The following is an 18,885-nucleotide window of genomic DNA, read 5'->3' as shown; positions in this document are numbered from 1 at the left end:
GTGTTTGGTATTAGAAATGTGGTGAAACAATATTTGCTTGGTGATGAAATTGTGGTGGAACCATTACATTTTGAGCACCATAAACTGGGTTGAAAAACTTAGTTGATTACTACCCGCTACTGACCCAACTTCACTACTTATAGGTTTAACAACATACAATGTAACATCATCACTTGAAACACTAATGTAAGCAATGAATCGTTCAACATCTTCATTATCGGTTAACAAATAAACTTTACTATTTCTCTGATAAGATAGCCTAAATCTACTTAGGGGCTCTAAATTCAATTTATTTGCAACACGTAACATTAGAGTTTCATAAGTTAACTTTTTTAATGACAGTTTTAGTTGAAGATTCATGGGTAAAGGCATATATTGTAAAACACCATGAACATTCTCCCATGACCCTCCAAAACACAAATCTATCCAAACATGATCAACAGTAGATGATTTCATTATTGTAAATTAATTTACTAAACAAACGAGCTGCGAAACTAAAACCTGTTGCCGGATGGGGAAGGATGTCGTTGGATATAGAAACGGATGTCGCCGGAGAGAGTGATAGATGGAGATGTAATGAGTTGCGATTTAGGGATTTAGGTTATGAGTTGTTGCTGCTGCGTAGTTATATACCCAAAACATTTGTGTTGCGAAATTAAAACCTGTTGCGAATTCAGAAATCGAGTTGCGAATTTGAAATTTAGTATTGCGATAGTCAGAATCTCGTTGTGATTTATAGATTCGCATTGCGATTTACGTATTCGCATTGCGATTTACGGATACACGTTGCGATTTTATGTATTGTCGTTGCGATTTACGGATACGCATTGCGATTTACGTATTCTCGTTGCGATTTACAGATAAGTGTTGCGATTTACGTATTCTCGTTGCGATTTACGGATACGCGTTGTGATTTTACGTATTGTTGTTGCGATTTACGGATACGCGTTGCGATTTTACGGATACTCGTTGCGATAGTCAGAATCGCGTTGCGATTTATATGTTCGCGTTGCGATTTTCATATTCGCGTTGCGATTCTGGGAACTGATTTGCGATTCTGGAGATCGCGTTGCGATTTTTATTTCGCATTGCGATTTTGTTGGTCATTTTGGCAAATCCAAAAAAAGTTGGTTAAAATCGAATATTATAAGACATTTTTTGTCACTGAGGCGATTCTCTCTCTCTCTATATATATATATTTCATGTGTGATATACATATATTATGCAGAATTGAGATATTCAACTCAAACTTCAAATTCAATCAACTAATTACTAAAGTATTTGAGTTACTCAAATCCCATTTTATAATTCAAACTTTATCTAAAAAAATTTCGAGTTGAAGATTTTATGAAATTACAAATTAAATCAAGTCAAATTGAATTTTGAATAGAATAAAAAGTCAATTTACTCTAATGGAATCAAATTTTACTTATCCCTAACGTGCAGCGTTGTAATGGCCCTTTGAACTCTTTAGTGATTGCCCTTCGATGAAAAAAGAGTTGATTCCGAAAAAGCCCAAACAAAAGAAAAAAGGGCAACCCAAAGTTGAAGATATTTTGACAAAAATACCCTTGATCGTTGTTTAAACAAACCTAAAAATCCAAACACTCAAACCTCGCATTGACGCTCAGTTCTGTGCCCCTGTAAATTTCCCAATCTCCCCTTTGCCCTTCCCTTCCTTCGTCCCTTTTTTTTCCTAATTCCCAATTTTCTCCCGGAAAATTGAAAACCCCTTTCTTACCCTTTTAACAATTATTACCCGCCAAAAACAATCAAATCCCCAACGTTCTAAAATTTTCTTCCTCATTTCTCTGCATAACTCCAATCCAATTGTGTTTCCCACCAAAAACCCTAGTTTCTTCCTCCCTTCTGGGTGGTTTCTCGCTTCAACGTTTTGTTCCTTGTGTTCTGTTGCAATATCCACCTCGTTTTTACGCTTCTTGAAGCTTATTGTCCGTGTTATTTTATGGGGTTCATTTTAGTTTTCAGCTAGGGTTTCCAGTTCCAGGTATTTCGACCTTCGTTTTCTCGGATTTCCTTTTTTTTATTGTTGTAAATTGTAATTGATGGGTGTTCTTTGTTTTTGCTAATTTAGTGACTCCCCCTTAAATTTTAGTGTGGATGAAGTGCTTTAGAGTTATTAAGACTTTCAAGCAAGCTGCTTAAAGCTCTTGTTTTGTTTTAGGAATTTTTATGTTTGATTGGTGGATATTCTTTTTTTTAAATTGTTATTTTATTCAGTTAGTTTAGTTTCAGAGTGTTAAATTTTATATCTTTGCTGAGTTCCCTAGTAGTCACTGCTTAAAGATTTTCTCATTGCTCCCCCCCCCAAAAAAAAAAAAAACCCCTAACAAACAAGCAAAAAAATATTTTATGAAGAATGTATAAAATGGAACTTGTTTTTGTTCACATAGAAAGTTAGTGAGAAGGAAAGTAAAATGTTAGCTATTTGTGTGGATGTGTAAGATGTTGAACTTTTTGGTCAAGATATACTTGACACCAAGCTTAATTGCTTTGTTTGGAACATTAGGGAAGCCTAATTGGAAAGCAAAATATTAGCTATTATGTCTGTGGCACTTTTTCAGGCTTTGTAATCCTTGGGGTATTTTTAACCATCTCATTCAATAATACTTGAGGAACTCTTTTCCCCATTCCGCTTTTTGTCGCTAAATCTTTTCAGTTTTACGACAATTATGAAGGGTTTTTTTTTTATCAAGACCTCCAATTCTTATAAATAAAATGGTGTTGAGTTTATGTGTTTGTTATTCCCTTTTACTTGGCATTTGGATTTCCTTTTCATTCGTTATGTATATTGATTTGTTTCCTATGTTGGTTAATATAGTATTAGTAGTAGTCGAAACTCAAGACTAAATGTTTTCTTGGGCAATATGGATGTTGCCGATCTGATTTCACTTCTTTCCATTCAAGTGAAAGGTTGCTGCTTTCAGTGGATTATTCCATATGTTGTGCCCATGTTTCCTTTTCATGATTAAGATGATAGTGTTGATAAAACAAAAATGATCTTTTGTCAAAAAAAAAAACGACCTTTTGGGCTGCATTTGAAATATTGCAAAATAGGTTGGATACACTGCTTCATGTCTTTCTCTCCGTATGTTAATAACTTGTTAATTTGTCATGATTTCCCGTTCATATAGTCATTCCTTTTTCTTCTCATTGTGTTTCGGGTATTTCATTTGGCAGGTATGTGTTATCAGTTTGTAGATTCGGGTTGTGTTTTGGGTCTGAGTTAATTTGTGGTTCCTAGACTGGTTGTTTTATTCAATGGCAAACAATGATCTGATACTCGGACAAAGTCACAGTTTAGCATTGGGGCAGAATCAGACACTGGTGTTAGGCCATAATCATAATTTGGGTCTCACCCAGAACCATGAATTGGATTTAGGAACAGGCCATGATCATCATTTAGGCTTGGGACAGTCTCATGATCATGACCTAGGTTTAGGTCACTCTCATGACCATGAATTGGATTTAGGACAGAGCCATGATCAAGAAGGGGATGTGGGTCACAGTTACAGGCATGGTAACAATTTAACTACAGATCGAAAACCTGACCACGATGACCATGAGTTGACTTTATCAGAGAATAATGTTTTGGTTGTTTCTGAAAACCAAGAGCTTGATGGTAATCTGGAATTGGCTGTGGTTGATAACCAAGAGATGGGAATTGATCCTGCCCGAGATTTGCAGCAATCCCAGGTTTTAGTCAGTCTCCCTCCTGTCCTCCAGTTTCGGAATTCTAATCCGAGTTATGAATTGGCAGTTGGGCAGGAGTTCCCTGATGTTAAAAGCTGCCGCAGGGCATTGAGGGATACAGCTATTGCTCTTCACTTTGAAATACAGACCATAAAATCTGACAAGACTCGCTTCACAGCCAAATGTGCGAGTGAGGGATGTCCGTGGCGTATACATGCAGCAAAGCTCCCTGGTGTTCCAACATTCACAATCAGAACCATCCATGGGACCCATACATGTGGAGGACTCTATCATCTCGGCCATCAACAAGCCTCTGTGCAGTGGGTGGCACACTCTGTTGAGCAGCGATTAAGGGAGAATCCTAACTACAAGCCAAAAGAGATATTGGAAGAGATTCATAGGGTTCATGGAATAACCTTATCTTACAAGCAAGCCTGGCGAGGCAAGGAGCGTATTATGGCTGCTATGCGTGGATCTTTTGAGGAAGGGTATCGCTTACTCCCTCAGTATTGTGAACAGATAAAGCAGACAAATCCGGGGAGTATTGCAACTGTTTATGGAAACCCAACAGATAGCTGTTTCCAGCGTCTCTTCATATCATTTCAGGCTTCTATTTATGGTTTTCTGAATGCTTGTCGACCACTTCTCGGGCTAGATAGAACATTTTTGAAAAGTAAATATCTTGGAACTTTGCTTCTTGCTACTGGTTTTGACGGTGACGGTGCTTTGTTTCCTCTGGCATTTGGCGTCGTCGATGAGGAGACTGATGAAAACTGGATGTGGTTTCTCTCCGAACTTCATACTCTGCTTGAAATTTATACGGAAAACATGCCAAGGCTTACGATTTTGTCTGATAGACAGAAGGGCATTGTGGATGGTGTTGAAGCAAATTTTCCTACTGCTTTTCATGGATTTTGCATGCGTCATTTGAGTGAAAGTTTTCGGAAGGAGTTTAATAATACTATGCTTGTCAACCTTCTATGGGATGCTGCTCATGCCCTGACTGTTATTGAATTTGAAGCAAAGATTCTTGAGATTGAAGAGATATCACAAGATGCTGCGTATTGGATCCGACGAATCCCACCTCGATTGTGGGCAACAGCTTATTTTGAAGGGACACGGTTTGGGCATCTAACAGCAAACATAGTTGAATCCCTGAATTCTTGGCTTTTAGAAGCTTCAGGTCTTCCAATAATTCAGATGATGGAATGCATTAGGAGACAGCTTATGACTTGGTTCAATGAACGCCGAGAGACAAGCATGCAGTGGACATCAATACTTGTGCCTTCTGCTGAAAGATGCGTTGCGGAGGCCCTTGAATGTGCACGTACATATCAAGTGCTTCGTGCTAATGAAGCCGAATTCGAAGTTATATCTCAGGAAGGAACAAATATAGTGGACATTCGAAACCGCTGCTGCCTTTGTCGTGGCTGGCAGTTGTATGGCTTGCCCTGTGCACACGCTGTGGCTGCACTTCTTTCTTGCAGGCAGAATGTTCATCGATTCACTGAGAGCTGTTTCACCGTTGCAACATACCGGAAGGCATATTCTCAAACTATTCATCCCATTCCAGATAGAAGTCTATGGAAAGAGTCGTCCCACTGCGATCCGAATGCCAACAAAGCCCTTGATGTTATCATCCACCCACCCAAATCACTTAAGCCACCCGGTCGACCACGAAAGAAGCGAGTTCGAGCTGAAGATCGTGGCCGTGCGAAGCGGGTTGTGCACTGCAGCCGCTGTAATCAGACGGGCCATTTTAGAACAACATGTGCGGCGCCCATTTAGGTTGTGATTTTGAGGAAGTTGAGTTTACTGCATTAGAACTTGGGTATGTCCCATCTCTACTCTTGGTTTCCCATCAATCTTTTTTGTTAGTTTATCGTTCATTAGATTTGCAAGTCGATGTTTTGTTGTATTTGTGTCATGTATGTGAATTATGCCTAGTATCAGCTATCCACTTGTCCCATATGAATGCTTCCTTCAATAATTATAGAGTATTTACCTCATGATTCTAGATCAAGTGAATCATACCCGTGCTGTTTTCTGGAAACAAAATTAACATATAATATAATTTATAATAAAGCTGTTTAAATAAACAACGTGACGGCTTGTCGATACTGTTTTTAACATTTTAATGCATGCATGATGCATCAGCATGATTATTCACTACCTGGAAAATGTAGAGAGCATACACAAATGTTAGGGAAAAAATATTCAGATGAAAAAAAAAACTAAATTTAGATAAAATAATTATATTTGTAAAAACTCGTTAATTTTAATCAAAATTTTAATATGACCATTCTATTTTTTAAGATTCAGATCGTACGAATGAATTATTATATAAAATAAAAATTCATATAAACTAGATCTATTTACGAGTTTAATTATATTTTTATTTAAATTTTATAATTATATTATTATCATAATTAATTTAGATATTGGTAAAGATGATGTTAGAAAAAAATGTAATTACTGATTTTCTGTAAAAAGAAATTACGATACAAATATTATGAGATTGTAATTGAGAACCAAATAAGGAAGACGAGTAAGAACCCAATTCGTAAAACACAAGTGGGCTGTCAAAAAAACATAGTGCCCAATATGTAAACCCTAAAACCCAATATCTCAGCTAAAACCCTAAAAATCTAATCTACCCATCCATTTCTATATAAGTTCACCTAAAACCCCAATCGCTGCCATCTCCATTACCCAGCGTCTACGAGCTCCAACGCTCATCATCTCTCCCAAAGGTATATCATTTCATTTCTTCATTACTTGCTTGATCTTTTTATGTTTACATTAGCACACATCGAAGGCTCGCAGGTGATTGTTTTACTGGAAATCTGTGAGCTCAGTAGTTGTGCAATATCATGAGTATCATCCTCTTCAAAAGTCTCTACTTTTGATAAATACCCATTATTTATCTTGAGGTTTAAAAGGTTGATGATTACACTTTCTTGGACCCATTTTTTTCGAGATGCAGAGATTCACGTTCTTTTGTATAAAATGTGAATTTGAAGAGAGTACTGAACATTTTGAATATTGTTACAGTTGTGTTACCTAGTTTAACAGAATGTCAAACCCCAAAGTTTTCTTTGATATTTTGATTCGAAAAGCAAAAGCTGGACGAATGGTAATGGGGCTATTTGCTGACGTTGTACCAAAAACTGTTGAAAATTTCCGAGCTCTCTGTACCGGGGGAGAAAGGTATTGGAATGTCTGGGAAGCCGTTGCACTATAAAGGATCGGCATTTCACCTAATCATCCCGAGCTTAATGTGTCAAGGTGGAGATTTCAGGAGGGGAATGGCACCGGTGGGGAGTCGATCTATGGCATGAAATTTGCAGATGAGAACTTCAAGCTTAAACACTCCGGACCTGGTTGTTTGTCAATGGCAAATGCTGGTGCAAACACCAACGGTTCTCAGTTCTTTATATGCGCCGAGAAGACCCCGTGGCTCGATGGAAAACATGTCGCCTTTGGTAAAGTTGTGGATGGTTACAATGTTGTCAAGGAAAATGAAAAAATAGGGTCATATAGTGGCAAGACTTAACAACCTGATGTGATCGAAAACTGTGGTCAACTAAAAGAGAATTGATGCAGAAGCCTGTACTGTGTTTTTTAATTACCAAGTACTGCTCTAGAATGTTTACATAAATAGTTAATGGATAATACAATTTGTAATTTGTTGGAAGTTGAAAAATTGTAAACCTTTTTGATGATCCAGCCCCGAGTGAAAGACTGAAATACCGGAGAGAAACGTCGATCCAACACCGAAATAAGTTCCACAGATTCACAGTGTCTACCAGATTATAAGTGATTAAGTGCCATATAAGGGAACACTGCATTGCTTGAAATGTTTCCTACTAACTTAATATTTAGGAGGATGAAAATGATGGAATGCACATTGAATTCTAGGCACCTTTACGATACGGTTAGCGGAATATTAGATCGCATATCAAACACGGTTAACGAACGGGATGATTCAATATTTGTAGTTGAATGAATTTATGCATTACATGATATGAAACAAACAATGCAACAAAGTATTACACTCACGTTCATTCGCTAAAAACGAAGCCATCATTTGGCACCGTATAGAATGTTGCAGAAATCTAGCTACGGGGGCATTGATGGCCTGCAGTAATATCTCTATTTGCTATCAGGATTAAAACAAAACCACCCACTTTCAAGTTTCGATTCTTTTCATTCCCAATCTTCATCGCTCAATTGATCACTAGTACCATATTTAGGTGGCCTAACCACCAATATCACAGTTCCTATACACTCCTTCACACCCATTTCCTTCAATTCCGATTCTCTATCCACTTTCAACGCACCATCAACCATCGCCAAGTAAAACGCACCGTCCAATTCGACCTCTTTTCTACTCCGATCTGTAACCACTATAATAGCCTCTTCCATATACCACCTATTCGCCTTCCACGGTATAACACTTGCATCATTGAATACGACCGCAATGCCGCCTTCCTTTAACCTGGCTAGCGGTTCCCAACCGGGCAAAACCACCCACCTCTTCCACTCTTTCTCAGCCTCCACCACACCGAAATCCCCTCCACTCCTACATTCAAAAGGCGCTTCCAAAATCAGCTCGACACCCTCCTCCGCCTTACAAACAGGCAAAAACACCACACTAGAAGCCTCGGCAACTTCACCGGAATGCATCGTAACGACTGGAACCCGAACCGGAGCTCCCAAATCATCTCCCTTCTCTTCTGTTTCATCTTTCCCACCCTCCAACTCTCTTAAAACCTCATTTCTAGCACTCTCGGACACAGCCAATTCCAATGCTTGGTTCAAAGCAGCAGTTCTTTCTTCAGAAGGATTCCTATGTTCCCTACTTTGCCTATAATACATAAACGACAAACAATCCCCAGGAAGCCCATAATCAAACCTACTCCAACCTTTATCCATTTGCCTTCTCGGGAAATCCTTAATAGCTCTAGCCAAATCCTGTGCACCTTTAGCATCAAGCCGATTTTCGACTATATATCGAACGGCTTCAGCTCTTTGAGAAGCACTCAAAAGCCTAATCTCATAAAGCAATTCAGCACCACCGGTATCGAAAAAAGACATAAGCTCTTCATCAGTATTGGATTGAACAAGCGAGTCTCTTACCTGGGAACCAACTATCAGTCTGTTCTGCTCAACCCCAGAAACCCCAGTGATTTCTTCTATAGAAGGAGGCGTAAAGCCTTCCCGGTAAAGAGAAGGGATAAGTGGAGCATACTCGAACCAAAGGCCAAGCCGGTTTGCCAACACCTCCAAGCGACCCGGGATGTCGAGTGACCGGAATTTAGGAGGGAGCGGAGACGGAGGTGGCCGGAAAGGCTGGTAAAGCTGTTGCTGTTGAGGTGGGGGATTGGCGGGATAAGGGTGGCTGAGATGGGTTTAAAGGGAGGTTTCGAAGGTGAAAAGGGGAGATGGGAAGATAAAAGAGATGGGGTTTGGATTAAAAATGGAGAAAAGAAGGGAATCTTGGGATTGATGAATGGCTTGAGAGAGGTTGAAGAGAGGATGGTTAAGAGAAAAGTAAAAGATAAAGAATATTTGCAGAGAGGAGTGGCGAAAATGGAGGTCAGCTATGGAGTCCTGCAAGTTTGCCTTATCTGATCTCACTACTTCAAAATATCTATGGGAGGAATTAGATTATGGGTTTAGGCCTGTTCAAGCTTCACATAGCCCATTTGCTCATTTGACTTGGTTGTAGATATTTTCATGGATCAGGTTAAGCCTACCTCCTGATGGGTGGTAATATAATGGAATTAGTAATTTTACTAATAATTTTAATGTAATATTTTAGATTATTGTAATCATTATAAGGGTTGTTATCCTATAATCTTATAATAATCTTCCAAACCTCGTACCCGAAGTAAAAGTATAACTTAATTATTTTGTTCTCTTTAATCTTTTTTTCGATCATAAAATAATGAAACCATCAATTGTACATTCCAATTAGGGAGATGAATTATCTTTTTATTGGAATAGTATCTAGTTAATATTTTCAACTGATAATTATTCACTCTAATCACTCCTTAAATACAAGTAATTCATTCCAGTAAATTTAGCCCCACTATTTGCATTCGTTCCACACCAATGCAAATAGTGAGCGTTAAAATTAGAGCGGGTTACCCATACTTAGAGAGTGGTTAAAGTGAATCATTGTTATTTGACAATTTTAACCCTCTACTTCTCCTATAAAAGGATAACAATTCCCCTAATTGGGACATAAAATTGATAATTTCATGATTTTTTTTTCTCGGATACCCAAAGAAAAAGGGGGGGGGGGGGAATTACTAAAGCAAAAAAAATCTTAGGAAAAAAAACAAAGGCTATAAGGATATGTAGATGATTAAAAGAGTAATGATTTAGATGAGCGATTAGAAATGAACTGTGACCGACTTTATATAGGTGTGAGGTATGAGCAAAATTATCTAAAAAGAGATAAAAGTCCCAATAAAATCTATTTTAATTTAACCACAACTTCACATTTAAAATTTAAAACATTAAATTATTTTGATTTCACCACAATCATATATTCAAAATTTTAAGATTTAAAAAAAATTAAAAATTTTAGACATATTAACTATATATATATATGCATAATACGCTAAATCTTTAAAAATAAAAAATGCTTAATACCAAAATAAGTGCCAAAACTATACATATTTTCCTAAATAGGTGCCTAAACTATTTTTTGACTCATCCCGGTGTCTAACGTTATAAATGTTACCCATTTAGGTGCTCTGACCAGCAACAGTGTTAATTCCCCCGTTAAGTGACACGTGTCACAACCTGATAATTTTGAAAATTTTATTTAAAATTAAAAAGTTAAAATTATTTATTTTTAAAAAAAGAGAACACAAATTTTGAAATAAACGTAAAACTTTGAAAACCTTCATTTCAACCGCTAAACCCACGTCAGCCGCCGCTTTTTGCTGTCGACGAAGCTCCACTTGACCTCTCCTCCCCCCGATGACCAAACCCCCATGAAATCGTGACCGGTCTACGGCCGATTGACGATGAATCAACTTTTTATACCCGCGAAACCTATGATAAAAATCGCGATCCCAACGATCAATCGATGAAAACTACGACGAAGCATAAATAGGAGGATGTAGGGACTATTTCGGTGGTCGTGGTTGAAAAAGACGACAGCGATGGATTAAGGTTAGGATTTGGGATTTTGGGGTTGTTTTATAATATAAGAAAAGTTAGTGTTTTTTTATAAATATCATAATATTTTTAATATATTTAAAAAAATAAATTTCAAAATCACCATATTATAACATTTTTCATTTAAAGGGGAAATTAACGTCGTTAAAGGTCCGAATACCTAAATGGATAATGTTTGTAACATTAAATTCCTGGATGAGTCAAAAAATAGTTTAAACACCTATTTAAGAAAAGTGATATAGTTTAAACAATTATTTTAGTATTAAGAAAAAGAACCATTTGCATTACTTACAATAGTCTTTTAAACATTGCAGCAATAACAATATCAATGTTTAAATAATTATGAGTTGAAATATGCTAAGCAATGGCAGAATTCAGATTAAATTTCAAATTTTTAATGTTTTTAATTAGATCGTCTCATAATTTTTAAAAATGAGTCATTACGTCTTACAAAAATTTAAAATTTTAGCTAAACCTTATTTTTTTTATATAAATATGTAAATTAAACCTTTAAAATTTTTGAAGACTCCTCAAACTCTATCACAAAGTTCCGTTGCTATTTATGCTAAGGGTGCTTCTACCATTTTAATATTTAAAATTTAATATTTGTACTTTAATTTTAAGACATTGAGTCATTGTACAGTATTTGATTTGAAAATATTGGTCCCTTCCTTGGCATTTTTTGAATTTACTGCTATCGACTTATCTAATAGTTAGAAAAGAAAAAAATAATTTTTTAATCCTCTTAATTTACAATTTTTATCATTAATTGAACAGTAAAAATTTCCTATCAATAATTTATAACTTTTTGGGCCAAATTTTAAAAAATTGTAAATGTGGATAACTAAAAATATATTTTTTACTTTTCTCTAAATATTATGTGAGTAATTAACAATATAACTGAACATAAGTTAAATTGACAAACCATGGATTTAAAATCAAACATAGTACATGAATTTAATATCATAAAATTAAGGTATGAAGATTAAAATTTAAAATAATATAGAAATCTATAACATATTTAACAGTGAAGAGAGATGCAGTAAAAAGATGAAGAAAGCATATAGATCATAAAGAACACACATCTACGGGGTCAACCCAACGTCTATCCGTCGCTGCTAACTCTTCTTTATCCCAGAAACTGTTAGAGGAATAAAGTAATGCATCCTCGCCAGGTAATGGGCCACCTGATTTCTGGTGTGAGGGATCAAGGAAACATCACATGCATTTAGTCCTCGAGCTCGACCTTTTACCTCCCGAATCATACTGCTTATTTCCAAAATGTTTGGCGCATTAGACAAGAGCTTCTTGATAACAGTCTTGGAGTCTCTCTCGAAAATGACCTGTAAAAACCCCATATCTAACGCGAACTGGACAACATGCAGAGCTGACTCGGCTTCCGCTGCAAAGGCCGATCGAGGTAAGCCGACTTAACTTCCTTCGACAAACTCCCATTATAAGACCTTCAGTGTCACGAATGACCACCCCTGACCATCCTGAATTCTATCCTTACGAGAAACTTGCATCAAAATTAATTTTGTCAAACCCGCGAGGTGGAAGATTCCAACGACCGACGAGGGGCCACTGATACAAGCTATGTTGCAATCATACGCGCAGGAAACGACAATTTCTAAAATTATAGGTACGGAAACGACAAGGATAATGCATACAAAAATTTTTAAAATTATAAATAGACATAAAAAATCATAAATAAAGTCAATACTTCATATAAAATTAGTGTAACACCCTAATTTAACCCTAATTAATATCCTAACATTTGATAATTTTTTTCAAATCCCTAAATTAATTTTACTGTCCAATTTAAAAATACTGCAAAACTTGTTTCTAAATTCAAAAGCTCTAGAAAAAAGTATAAAATTTATAGAAAGTTTTTTTCTTTTATTGTTTCCGAAAAAATGGAATGCTCCCTTACATTTTTCTTGTTGGAGTTTTTATATAACCCAGTTTCATCGATAAGCTAAAATAAAAGAAAATTACAGGGTATGGAGATGGTAGAGAATTGGGATCTGATGGAATTGGTGGGATCAGTGCAACAGTGAGTGGTAAGGTATGACTTCTCATATTTTAAATTAATTTGTTTTGGAATAAAATTGGTGATTACAATCTTCATTAAAATCAATCAAACTTATACACAATCCAACAATCCTTGTTTTCGTGTATGTAACTTGGTCTGTATGGGATTTGGAATTTGGGTATTAATTACTACTTAGGACATTATACTGTTTTTCCAATTAAGTTACACTCTGTAATTTTGTTTTGGCTTCAAAAATAAGACAGTCTGCTTTGCTTTCATAAGTGGGTGCCTGCCTACCCTTCAAATTCATCTTTTAGGGGACAGTTTGAAATGGCTGTCACGTTGCAGAGAAAATATGAGATTTATCCATCTCGAGGTAACTTCTAAATAAATAATATTTCCTTTTTTACTCATAGCAAAGAGACGAATGAATTTTATTAGTTAGAACCATAGACGACTTTGTGAACCGGGTCCATCTAATAAATTTTCCACGTTGCATGATGAAATATAATTTCATTTTAATATCAAAATAATTACTTTTTTAATAATACGATGTTATTACAAGATAATATATATGTAAAAAAAACTCTCATCCATCTAAAAATGAACCGATGAAACACTCCTAAAACTCTTGTTACCAAAGCAACGTATTATCTTAATACTAAAAAATCATAGTCGAGTGTTCAAAATGGGTCCGGAGAAGTGAAAATAATACCTGAAACTAGAGTTTTAATTTAATCGTAAGATGTTATAAATCGAGTGTTCAAAAAGGGACAGGAGAAGTGAAATTGGTACCTGAAACTTTATTTACCTCAGAAAAACATTAACTTCAAAAGTCTTCTTCTCACAAACTGCTGTGGTCGCCTTTCTTCTCCAATTTCTTTCTATTGATTCGTCTTTTCTAAATATGAACCTAAATTAATACATGCATTGTATTTATTTTATCGTACGTCACCATGCTGTAATGTCATCCCCGATCATTCAACAGAACAAATTGATTTTTCTCTCGTCCTCTTTCTTTGTATTGGTTTAAACTCGTAAGATTATATATATATTTTTTCGCTCAGCAAATGTTTATAATCAAAATTGAAAAGGAAAATGGCCCTACAAACTGTTGAAACCAATACCAATTACATATTGTAACGGTAAACAAAATGTACAACACCAAACACGTCAAAAAGACTCTTCTTAGATAATTAGAATGTTAAGATGTCACATCGAGAATAGCTGAAACAGAGGATGAAGGAAAGGAATTGTATGTCCAACTCAGTTGGTAGAACACAAGGCTCTTAATTTTGGGGTCGTGGGATCGAGTCTCACGGTGGATAATTCATAATTCGGAGGTCTCCCACGAAAGCTGCTCTCAACCTGGTGTTGGGGGCAGCCTACTATCATACCTCCCCTTACCTCATTACATATGAGAATAAGGATCAACTTAGAGGATGAAGGAAATATGATGAAACGAGAGACGACATTCTCTTCCCATTTTTATTGATTAGACCGTAATATCTCTAGACAGAGACCAGCCAATTTATACAAGAGGAAAACTGATAGTTGGTTAGGACACAACCTAACAGCTTAAACCGTTCGAAACCAGCCTCAGTAGAAATCCCATGTGGTGCAGTACATGAGAACCTATCTGCACTCACATACTCTAATACAAATCTACTTATTGAAAGAAAATATATCCTTTGGATATAGGGGAGAGGTGCATGTTAATGAAACGGTGGAGTGCAATAGAATTCAAATAGAGAGTTGTAATCGAGTGAGAGGTGTAGATTACGTGAAATCTAGTTATTAAGGTCGGAATCGCCCGAAAAGAATTCTAGGCCATATTGAGGTTGAAAAACTAGAAGGCCTTCAAAAATGTTCAGTAGAAAAGATGACCAACGTGTGTAGTACAATATACGTTCAGGACAAATTACATGCATGTGGATTCAGTGATTTAGCGGTGAGAAGAATTTGTGGAAAGTACTTTCTCATTGAAAGCCAAGATAAAGAATTTCTTAACATCACGAAAGATCAAACCCTGGTCGCACCTCAAGGATGTTTTTGAGGATATATTTCCATAGTCGGGAATTCCAGTCCATTGTTGGAATCAAATTTCTTTTCGGAGAATTGAAGAAGGGAGGGGCGTCTTGATAGCCTTAGATGAAAATGCTTCTAAGCCTAAAAGCTTTAATAAACTCTCGATGCTTATATCCACTCCCCAGGTTGAACATATAATGGAGAAGATCCGTTTTGATCACTGGCGGATGTACATGTAGGTTGGGCAAGTGCCTACCCTTCTTATATGAAATTCGAATTTTTTCATCTAATTATTCATTTTATTGATTGTGCCTACCTTGAAATTGTATCGTATTCATCTACATACAAAAATTTTATATTATAAATATATATGTGCTCATACTAAAAAAAGTTTCTAAATCCACCGCTGATTTTGATGTTGGAAGTGAAAGCTTTGAAGTAAGAGCGTGGGAGACGAGCATTTCAGAAGATCAAAAATCTCCAACAGCTAGAATGGTTGCTTGGATATTATTTGTGTAGATAGTTATGCTCTATTTTTTGACGTTTGTTCGCAATTAAAATGGCCTTGGAAGTGGTTCTAGAATCTATAAAAAATTCCACGCTAGTGGAGATGGAATCGGTCTCTCAAGTAGTGTTATCACGGCTGATTAATTCAGTTTGAGACCATGGTGTTTCTGAACTTTCTTTAAAGATTTAGATTGTCTGCTTAAAAAATTGGTAAATGTTTGTTCCAGCTTGGTGCCCCGAATCACAACATGTTGTCAAATCATCTTGCAAAGGAAGGGTGAAGCAAAGATGTTTTGTTCAGAGCGTGGTGGTGATTTTGAGAGATTTTTTTTTAGTGTCGAGGGAATCGAGAATAAAAAGGGGTTCATTATTTCATATATGGCGAAACATATGCAGTCTGCTGTCCATGTTTTTGTTCACAGTAATCTTAGGATGGGTGTTGGTAACTCCTTTGATCTGCGTCTGTTCGTCTGTTACTCTCTGACATTCATGCTTAGCGGCTATAGCAAGATCATCACAGACACTTTCAATGTTTCTATGGCGAATTGTGCGATTTGGAGGAGCCATCCAAGTGATTGGTTCTAAGGGTTCGCTAGGCAGTTACAAATCTGGTATAATTTGTGTGTTGGTTAGAAGTTTCCGTTGATATCTTTAGTCGTTATATTGTTTAGGTCGTATAGAACTGGGCGTTTTGTTAGTTTTCTCATTGTCTGTCGGGGTATAAGTCAATGCTTTATTTTTGTATTCTAACTTCATGGAAGCATTGATTTGCAATATTTTGGCTCCGGGAAAAATAAAAGATAAAGTATTACGATGATTTTTTTTGCTCGGCAAAATTTGTTTTATCAAGGATTTGAAGAAGGAAACCCAAGACCTAAGTTGTGTGCATCATGAAAAATCTCCCTACACCTAATTAGAGAAAAAGAGTACATACAACTAGGTAACAGTTACACCTCGACAACTGAATAATTATTATGATGTTACACATAAAACTTACTAAGAGACCCATTATTCTATGTCTTGAGAATGCCTTTCCTCTCATGTCTTTCAGCTTGTAGGCCTCAAACCCATTAAGACCCATCTTCCCTCTCTGTAATGTTGATAGGCTGGCTTTCATGTTCCTTATAACCAAGCCTCATAGTTTAAACTGTGTTTTGTACCTTTGAATTATAGTACCCATCTACTTGTCGATTCTTTGTTGCCAATTCTGATGGAGCTTTTAAAAGATATGAACTTCAAATATTAGCAGAATTCTTCAAATTTTCTCCGTAATCGTAACATCTTCGAATTTTGGAACTATTTTTTAGTTCGATGACCGAAAAAATATTTTATATTTATTTTACTAAATTTGAATGTCGAGATTCATACCCCATCAATTTCGATTCGTTAGATTGAACGATAGTTCGCCTTGAGAAATTATCGATAAATGAATAAGTGAATTGCTGATTTGAGGATCAAAGTGCATATAGAGTGAAAGTTGGAACCTTGTACGATTATTATCTCTAAACTTATGTTTAGTGGATTTTGATGAAAATGTAGCATATGTGCCAATCTATAAAGGTGTATATATAATTAGCAAGTATTATGTCATACGTACCAAAAGAAATAGGTATTATGTCATAACTTACAGTTCTAATAATTGTTATATTATATATTATATTAAATAAGTGAAAAACACTAAGATCTCCAGCCTTAGAGGCCAAACTGAATTAGGAGGAGAGAGCATTTCATCTCTAACTTGTTCATCTTCTTTATTTTTCATAGTGCTCCAATTTATGAACATTGTATTTTAGAAAAAGAAAATTTAAATTCTACGAAAATCTTTCAGGCATATGATATCCAAATATATATGAGATCGAAACATAGATTCGAAAAAGCTTATAGCTTAATATACAATTTGGTGCAGTTAATCTGAAATTCTAGTCTTAGTAAAGACCTCAATCCTAAGTTTAAATTTATATTCATGTATGATGATGGATTACTAGATATTGACTTGAATTTTTTTATATGTATTGATTTGATGTCTCAAATTCAAGAGGAAATTAGGTCTTTCGACAAATTTAATATGTATGATGAGTTTAAATTAGGTGATATATATAAGATCCAATTATATAGTGTAAACCTTTTTAAGATTTGGGATCTTTCGAGTTGATAAACGGGTGAGATTAACAATAAAAAATGTGAAGATATTCACCGAAAAAAATAGAATAAATCTTAACTATTTATTTCATTTCATCCAACTATCCCAAATCTATGTAAAATTTTAAAAAAAAAGTTATATATTGTGTAAGGGTATTATAACTAACTAACTATATGTATATTATATCACTATTGTATGAGTAGGTATATTCCTTGAAATGTGTTTCAGTGATCAATGTGATCTTTGAGATTCAATCGTAATATTTGAATTATTTTTTAGAGAATATTGGTCTGAATAGTTGGATCTACATGGTGTGTGTATGATGAGTGTTTTGATTTGCAGATAGTTTGTTGATAATCGTTCCTCATTGATTATTTTATGCTACTGATTTCGGCTGGTTTGATTTATTTTTGTGCAAGAGCTTATTTTCCATAAACAACATTAAAATGGACGATTTTGCAGTTTTTTTTTATTTTCTGAAATCATGGTATGACCTGAGACATGAAACGGTCTGATGTGACAGTTTCTAAAAGGTCCAGTCAGCAGCAGCTTCTAAAAGGTCTGGTGAGCATTAATATAGAAGGAGGACGAGTGAAATTGATTAGGAGTTTAAGTTTGAACTTGAAATTTGGGATTTATCTTTTTATTATTTATCTTTTGGGATATTTTATTATTTTGAATATTTCTTTCACCTTAGGAAGTTTATCACTTGTAAAATTTTCTAAGCTATAAATACCCCTTAGGGTGAAGCTTGAGGATTTAATTTTACTTTTGATTTATAAAATTCTTTCAGTTTTTATTAAAAGTTCTTTTTCTATTTATGCAAGAACTTAGCGATGACTCAATTGTATTTGTGAGAATTGAAAAGCACTTGACATCTTCGGATAATATTCTCAATTCTCTAAAATCTTGATTTGGCAATCGGCCTTATCTTTAAAAAAAGAAATTATTCTTTCATTTCAAAAAAGTTGACATTGGTTTGAATGTTGTTTGGATTAACAGTTTGGGAGGAAGAATAAGTTGGTCGAAATTCAACTTCCTAAGAACAAACTTAGCGGTGGTCTGCTAAGGTGAATCGAGATCGGATTTTATTCTCGTTGAGACATCATAATCTGAGCAGGGCTTTTCCAGCGCTTAAAGCTACATTGTTACTAACAGTGATAGCCATGGTTAGTTCAAGTAAGTACTGAATTCCGGAGATAGACTTGGGAATATTGTTTACAGGAGAGAAAAATAAGTTACAATAGTTGAACCTTGTAGA

At 35.6% G+C, this 18,885-nt stretch overlaps 2 protein-coding genes and 1 pseudogene across 4 annotated transcripts; 2 read left to right on the top strand and 1 right to left on the bottom strand.

Annotated features, from left to right (window-relative positions):
* Positions 1-1,624: 1,624 nt before the first annotated feature.
* On the top strand, positions 1,625-5,681 carry LOC120154197. Of its 3 annotated transcripts, none has more exons than XM_039166017.1 (2): positions 1,625-2,008; positions 3,216-5,681. In XM_039166017.1, the coding sequence occupies exon 2, from the start codon at positions 3,283-3,285 to the stop codon at positions 5,500-5,502; it is 2,220 nt and encodes a 739-aa protein (XP_039021948.1). In that variant the 5' UTR covers positions 1,625-2,008; positions 3,216-3,282; the 3' UTR covers positions 5,503-5,681. The 3 variants fall into 3 exon arrangements, with proteins under 3 accessions (XP_039021948.1, XP_039021946.1, XP_039021947.1); XM_039166015.1 differs by having other exon boundaries at positions 3,202-5,681; XM_039166016.1 differs by lacking the exon at positions 1,625-2,008 and adding an exon at positions 2,260-2,313 and having other exon boundaries at positions 3,204-5,681.
* Positions 5,682-6,439: 758 nt separating this feature from the next.
* LOC120153895 lies at positions 6,440-7,315 on the top strand (annotated as a pseudogene).
* A 417-nt stretch (positions 7,316-7,732) lies between these two features.
* Positions 7,733-12,272, bottom strand: LOC120154114 (rubisco accumulation factor 1.1, chloroplastic-like). The gene is made up of 3 exons (XM_039165938.1): positions 12,168-12,272; positions 12,038-12,108; positions 7,733-9,118 (listed from the first exon to the last, which is right to left on the bottom strand). Exons 1-3 carry the CDS (start codon positions 12,270-12,272, stop codon positions 7,924-7,926), a joined length of 1,371 nt encoding a protein of 456 aa, XP_039021869.1. The 3' UTR covers positions 7,733-7,923.
* Between the last annotated feature and the right edge of the window lie 6,613 nt (positions 12,273-18,885).

Source organism: Hibiscus syriacus, unplaced genomic scaffold (assembly GCF_006381635.1).
Source record: "Hibiscus syriacus cultivar Baekdansim isolate YM2019G1 unplaced genomic scaffold, ASM638163v2 tig00111105_pilon, whole genome shotgun sequence".
Lineage (NCBI taxonomy): Eukaryota > Viridiplantae > Streptophyta > Magnoliopsida > Malvales > Malvaceae > Hibiscus > Hibiscus syriacus.
Note: the sequence above shows the minus strand (reverse complement) of the source record. Positions and strands in the feature narration are given on the sequence as shown.

Bases quoted from the DNA above. Each gene is read 5' to 3' on its own strand.
- LOC120154197 (XM_039166017.1), top strand. From the start codon at position 3,283: ATGGCAAACAATGATCTGATACTCGGACAAAGTCACAGTTTAGCATTG.
- LOC120154114 (XM_039165938.1), bottom strand. From the start codon at position 12,272: ATGGGGTTTTTACAGGTCATTTTCGAGAGAGACTCCAAGACTGTTATC. The intron at 12,109-12,167 runs GTAAAAGGTCGA...CCCTCACACCAG, and splicing joins TAAGCAGTATGATTCGGGAG to AAATCAGGTGGCCCATTACC. The intron at 9,119-12,037 runs GTTAGCAGCGAC...AACCCATCTCAG, and splicing joins AGTTTCTGGGATAAAGAAGA to CCACCCTTATCCCGCCAATC.